At 36.4% G+C, this 6,672-nt stretch overlaps 2 protein-coding genes across 3 annotated transcripts; one reads left to right on the forward strand and one right to left on the reverse strand.

The window, feature by feature from the left end:
- Positions 1 to 1,591: 1,591 nt before the first annotated feature.
- Positions 1,592 to 2,527, forward strand: LOC130505523 (uncharacterized). The gene is made up of 2 exons (XM_057000128.1): positions 1,592 to 2,020; positions 2,146 to 2,527. The coding sequence occupies exons 1-2, from the start codon at positions 1,670 to 1,672 to the stop codon at positions 2,323 to 2,325; spliced, it is 531 nt and encodes a 176-aa protein (XP_056856108.1). The 5' UTR covers positions 1,592 to 1,669; the 3' UTR covers positions 2,326 to 2,527.
- Positions 2,528 to 3,772: 1,245 nt separating this feature from the next.
- LOC130494341 (probable serine/threonine-protein kinase PBL10) lies at positions 3,773 to 6,284 on the reverse strand. 2 transcript variants are annotated; one of them, XM_057000127.1, is made up of 6 exons: positions 6,197 to 6,284; positions 5,152 to 5,477; positions 4,930 to 5,065; positions 4,707 to 4,849; positions 4,499 to 4,622; positions 3,773 to 4,414 (listed from the first exon to the last, which is right to left on the reverse strand). In XM_057000127.1, the coding sequence occupies exons 2-6, from the start codon at positions 5,458 to 5,460 to the stop codon at positions 3,972 to 3,974; spliced, it is 1,155 nt and encodes a 384-aa protein (XP_056856107.1). In that variant the 5' UTR covers positions 5,461 to 5,477; positions 6,197 to 6,284; the 3' UTR covers positions 3,773 to 3,971. The 2 variants fall into 2 exon arrangements, with proteins under 2 accessions (XP_056856107.1, XP_056856106.1); XM_057000126.1 differs by lacking the exon at positions 6,197 to 6,284 and having other exon boundaries at positions 5,152 to 5,547.
- Between the last annotated feature and the right edge of the window lie 388 nt (positions 6,285 to 6,672).

A 6,672-nucleotide genomic window follows, 5' to 3' on the forward strand; every position in this document is an offset into this window, starting at 1 on the left:
ATAATATATATATTTATGCCATAAATCTGTTTTAGAAAAAAAAGTAATTCTATAAGTGGACATAACTTTTTATAAATAACTATATACTTTATATTATAAACTTGTACATGTAACATATGTAGAAACCCGTATATATATAATTGTAAGTAAAATGAGGATATAATTTTTAATTTAAATTTACATTATGTATATTATATATTTATATTCATTAATAGTTAAACTCTAATAATTCTATGTGTAGAATTTACCGATATATGCATTGATGTTAGGGTGGTTTGCTTGTAAAACAAAGAAAACACAATTAAATTTAATTAATGCGCATAATATTTCAAACCCTTTTCTCTTTACCTTCTCTCTAGAATATTTAAAATCAATTCCACTTTCCGACTCCGGTGGCTTTCTTAGAGCCGGAGTCAGGTTCGATGTCTTTTCAATTTGTTGATGTGATCTTCATCTAGTTTTTTATTTCTACTTGTTGGATTGGATTTTTAGATTTAGATCTAGTTGTGTTCTGTCCAGAGTGATTGAGAGCAGGTGTTTGATCCTGTGTTGCATGTTCGTCTTTTGGCTTTGATCTGAGAATCATAATTCTTCAGTTACACTCTTGGTTGAATCCTTTGGTTTTTAGATGTTGCATGCGGATCTCGAGTTCTCTTTGTTCATCTTCGGCTTCAATCTACTGCTTGCTCGCCTTGGCATGTGAGGTGGTACCCGAAGTCGTGTTTGTCGCTCCTTGTCATCAATCCCTTGATTTAATCGAGATCTGATCTTCATTTAGCTTCCTGCTGGCGGTCTTTCCATGTTGTTTGTTCATCTTCGCCTCTTTCGGCTCTCAAGATCAGAACATGAAGTGTTCTGCCGGTATTATGAAGTTATGCTAATCTTGTTTGTGCTATTAACTATAGGAGGACATGGCTGTTGGTGTTATGTTCTTGTCATATTTTCTTTTGTATGGGTTTCAACTGGTGATACTGGTAACAATCAAGGGCGGATCCAAGATGAGGTTTTATATGTGGCACAAAGCTATGTTCTTATAACTTGAAGGTTGGTGTAGGTGTAGTTGATTAAGATTAACACTAATTATTAATGAAAAAAATAATAAATCATGGTGGCATATCCCTTTATGCCTTGGGTCCACCCTTGGTAGGGATTAGTTTTGTTTAGATCTTAGTTTCAGTTGTGTTTTAAAAAGAAAAAATGGTAGCAAACCCCTTCTTCTAAAAGGACAAGGATTTGAACTAAGCAAGAGGTTAACCTAAAAATGTAATATTCTCTCCATTTCAATATACTCGATGTTTTAGAAAAGTTTTATTATTTTATAATAAATAATGCTTGCACAAATTTATGTAATTTTAACTTTGTTAAAAATTGTGTAACCAATTGAAATTTTATTATTTCTATTTATAATTAAATAAACTAATTTTAAAATTGTAATTTAGTAATACTTTTAATAAAAATAGTTTTCCTTAATATTTATAAATTGAGATAAAACATCAAGTAATATGGAACAGATGAAATATATTACTTTTCCCAGCCCATGAAATAATATAGTGGACTTTTCCAGACCCATGTATATGTATTCTCTTTTAATTCTGTTCATTCAGTCTCAAGAAAATAAAGCGAAGTGGGTTATGTCTAGGAACTGAAGAGATAAGAGGGTGGACGAACGATGTCTGCGACAACAACTCCATATCTCTCTCTTCCGAGTTTCAGACCAAGATTCCAAAATCCAGCTAAAACCCACCAATTATCTCCACTCTCTTGGTCTGTTTCGAGGAGAAAGATCTTGTCTTCCGACAGACAACAAGCTGCTTCTGCTCTTCTTCTGCTTCACCAGGAAAAAAAACAATCATGGAGACTGTCTGCAACTCCAGAGGAGATATCCCAGCAGATAGTTTCTTCTGATACTTCCTCTACAGAAGCTATTGTGTCTGGTGGTGGTAGTCAAGATGGTGTTGCTTTGATTATACAAGTGCTTCTCATTGTCGCTTTTCTTGCTCTCAGTGTTCTCACCATTGGTGTAAGTCTTCTTATCCACATACCAAAATCTTATCCTAACTTGTAAAATCTATTTAACAATGTTGAACCAAAATCTCGAACCCGGTTTGCGAGTGCCTAAACCGGTGACAGTAGGATTGTTTACAGGTTGTTTACATTGGAGTGACTGAGTTTCTTGGGAAGAGGGAGAGAGAGAAGTTTGAGAAAGAAGAGGCAGCAAAGAAGTCTAAGAAAAGTGGCAAGAAGAAACCAACGAGAGCCAAAGCTGGACCAAGGGGGTTCGGTCAGAAGATTGAAGATGATGACTTTGACATTGATCTTGAATGATTCTTTTTGTTCAATTGCGAGAGAGAGAGGGAGAGAGACAAGATTGTTCTCTGATTGTAAGGTTCTGCGATTTTCATATCTATCATACTTTTCTTACTTGACAAGCAATATAAACAGGAAAAACTGCTAAAGAGTGCCTGTGTAAACAAAGTGTGTGGTTTTTTTGTTTTATTAAATCTTTCAAAGAAGTACTTGAACTCTACGACATGGCTAGCTATCTCAGAAAGTTTTGAGTCCTCTTGTCTTGTTACTTTTGAACTTTTCAAGCAATGAGGATCCGAAGCCCCCATTCAAGCTATACCACCCATGTGCCAAGAATCTGTTACGCCTCCCGGGAGGTTTGTTGCTGCAGGGGGATATCACATATTAAGTTCACCTCTTCTCATAGGGCTAAGAGGTGGCACAAGATGATTTTGCATAACATGATAGAGCCAATAGGCTTATAGTTGTCCTGCATCACGCACAAGGTTCCTTCAGCCTTCACGCACAAAGTTCCTTCACTCTTATTGAATTTCCAGACCTTAAAGTCATCTTCACCAACCGCCACCTTCATTTCTCGGATCAAATCAACATCCTCTTGATAAAATAGCTCATTCCGCATCCAGCCATGGAGACGCCCATAAATCTTATCTGTTCAAATTTGCCTTTGTTGAGTTATTTAAACACAGTTTTTCACTATAGTTTCTCTGTACCAAATTTCATATATAGACATTTGTGGTTCACATAAGTTTATCTTAATATCATATATTTGACTTTCGGTGCGAGATATTGATATGGTAACGTAGGTTACGTTGGGCCAGACATTTAGGATTCATAATTATAAAAAGTAAGGAAATCATTTGGTCACACACATTCCTAACTGTTTTCTTTATAGAAATGAAAGTTATATTTGAAGAAAATCTTGCAGGTCCATTGAATATCAATATCATGAGAATAGTAAACAGAGTAACAGACCAACATTAATATAACTTTTTGTCGACTATAATAAGTTTTGGTCTAACTCACATCACATGCCATGACTTTTCTTAAGCTGGCATCTACTAGCCGAACCCAAATCACAAAAATGGATACGATATTCAATTTGTATACCCTATAATCGGAAATTTATAATTGTCTTACAGATAAATATGGACGACGACCAATATCGTTGCATGGAAGAAATTTATAACTTTTTCTTCTCTTTTTGGTACACTGAGCGTTAAAATAATGGTAAAGATAGTTTTGTTTCACTGTCCTTGTATATATTTGGAAAGCATATGTCTTTGTCCCCTTTGTCTTGCATAACACAACCAGAGGCGGACCTATTTGATGTAAAGGTGGGTCAAGTGACACACCATAAATTCGATTTTCTCGTTATAGTCTATAGGTGTTTTGGATTTTGAACCTGTTCATCTTCATGTTTTACACTTATTTTTTATGTTTGACACAGGTAAAAAGTTCGTCTAGGTCAGCCACTGAATACAACAAAGCTTGAAGTTGAAGACAATGAGAGATCCTTCATAGTTTATGTTAAACAACTCTCACACTACAAATTAAGATCAAATGTCAAATCTCTGACGAGCCCTGAACTTGAATCCTTTGGGTGCATAAGCAGAACCAAAACTGTACATCTGAACTAAACAGAGCAGAACATCATCGTTTCCTTCTCATACAAACAGAGGCGAAGCAGACGGACGTGGATAAGCAGCTGCTGTCCCGCCCACATCAGTTTGTTGGGCAAAACTGTCTCTTCTCCTACGCATTCTTTTCTCGGTCTTATCGATGTTTTTGCCTCCCCCTTCATGCAAAGCTTGGATTTGTTCGAGGTGAGTAACAATCTCGTTCATGTTTGGCCTCATGTTCCTGTCAGTGTCGAGACATCTCAACACTTGAGTAGCTACTCTACGTGCTTCTTCCAACGAGCATTGCTCTCGGATACGGTTATCGATAACTCGTGAAACCTTCTTCTTGTTTGCAAGTAACGGTTTTGCCCAATCCACCAGTTTTTTCTCTCTCGGTGGACGATTATTGTCCACAACTTTACGACCAGACAACATCTCCAAAAGTACAACACCGTAGCTATAGACATCACTCTTGGTTGTTAAATGACCTAAGTGAAAGAGTTACTGGTCATCCATCATAAAAAAAGTAAATCAAATCACATAAAAAGAAAGAAGACTTTTGAGAGACTAACCGCTCAAAAGGTAATCAGGGTCTGCGTACCCATAGGTACCTATGACCCTTGTAGATACATGGCTATCATCACCTGTTGGACCGTCTTTAGCCAAACCGAAATCAGATAGCTTAGCATTGTAGTTCTGTGATCATGTCAATGATATTTTTCATAAACATAAAATCTTATTATCACAGTTATTTTTCAACATAACAAAGGATGGAAGTACCGAATCAAGAAGTATGTTAGAGGTTTTGAAGTCGCGGTATATGACTTGTGTCTCGGCGCTGTGAAGGAAAGCTAGACCTTTTGCACAACCAAGAGCAATTTTTAACCGAAGATTCCAAGATAAAGGTTCGAAGTAGGAACCTCCTGCAACAGCAATAAACAAGATCGAATAACATTTCGAGTTACCAGATGAATAGACAAGAGAAGAGAAGAGAAGACAATACTTCTGAATAAATGATTCTCTAAGCTTCCACAAGGCATGAACTCATACACAAGAAGATGATGCTCATCTTCTAAGCAGTAACCGATGAGTTTCACAAGATTAGGATGAGAAAGCCGCCCCAAGTAATTCACTTCCGCCTTCAGCAGCATTAATCAAAGAAAAACATAAACAAAGAATCTTCAATGTAAGTTCAAAAGATTGAAGTTAGGTTTTTCAAATTTACCAGCCATTCTTGATGACCTTGCCAACCCTCTTTGTTAAGTCTTTTGACAGCAATAACCGTACCGGTTCCCGGTTTAGATGCAGTGAGAGATTCCTCATCAATCCATCCTTTAAAGACACAACCGAATCCACCTTCACCAAGAACACTGTCTGGTCTGAAATTTCTAGTTGCTGCTTTGAGCTCGGCAAAGCTGAAACTTTTGAGGTTTGGAGATTGCAAGATCTCTCCTTCGGTTCGAGGGCTTGTTCTGACAGACACAGAAGAGCATTTGCTTCCTATGCTTTGTGTATCATTTGCCTCTGAGCTCATATACTTCGGACTCTCACCTATGCAAACACCAAACAAATAGCTTGCATATAAAAAAACTTGAGATTTCACTTTTTTCACAAAACCCATATCTCCAAAAATTAGTACAAATGGTTTTGTTGTAAGAGATCAGACAAATGTGAAGATTCTGAATTTTCTTGCTTGTCTTTTCCTCTGGCAACTAAAATGAGCCGTGAATTAGCCCACACACCCAAAAAGACCGTTTACGAAAACCTAATCAATTATTTGTTTCTGGAATAAAAAAAAAAAAAAGCTAATCATTAGCGTTAGAAAACCAAACTTTTAAGTTAAGTCCGGGAAAGCCTAACCCCGAATTGAAAAAAATGCGAAGAGAATAAATGAGCAACAAACCCTAAAGTTAGACCCTACTCTACTGCCGACCAAAATAAGTTCAAAATCTTAAAACCACAAAATTAAATATTTGTTTACAAATAAACATTTGCAGGAGTAGTCGTTATTCTATATACGTAAATGAAAGCTTGAGCCTTGTAGTACTAGTACCTGTGTAAATTAAGACTCTCAGCTTTAACCTGAACACTCGTGCAAATCCCCATGATTTTGAGACGGATCAAACAAAACCCATTTTTCTCTCTCAAGAAGTAACATATCAAAATGTGAGGACAGAGAGATTTTGAAATGTTTTTGTTTTCTAGCTGGATAAAAGTACATATTAAAGAAACCGAACATGAAGTCAATAAGAAAGGAAACTCTCGCTCACCTATTTTCTTTGTCAACAATGAAATAGCTAGCGAGAGAGAGAAGTTTCTATCGACGGTTAGCAATTTTGCTACGAGTAGCTGCGAGAAAGAGAGAGAGGCGTTGGGGAGTGGCAATTATGACGGACTATCCAGCCTTTAAAGTTTAAGCCCATCTCTTTATTTTCAATACATTTAAAAGTTTAATGTTCATTTTGTTTTTTCTTTGTCTCCGTTAATTTTGTTTTTACATTCAAAAGAATTTAAAAATAGATATGATTCCTTTTCTGTTTCGGCAAGAGATAGTTGATATCATTTCGGTCACTTCTAAGGTAGCTACGAAGATTGTAAGAACGTAAAGATCTCCTGATTTGATCCACGAACAGAAAGAAGACGATGATTACGTCATTGTTTCAGGGGAAAATAGATCTTGAGGGGTTTTGCTCAAAAATGCAAGAACGTAAAGATCTCCTGATTTGATCCACGAATTGTCTCTCAT

Source organism: Raphanus sativus, unplaced genomic scaffold (assembly GCF_000801105.2).
Source record: "Raphanus sativus cultivar WK10039 unplaced genomic scaffold, ASM80110v3 Scaffold2348, whole genome shotgun sequence".
In the NCBI taxonomy this organism is placed as follows: domain Eukaryota; kingdom Viridiplantae; phylum Streptophyta; class Magnoliopsida; order Brassicales; family Brassicaceae; genus Raphanus; species Raphanus sativus.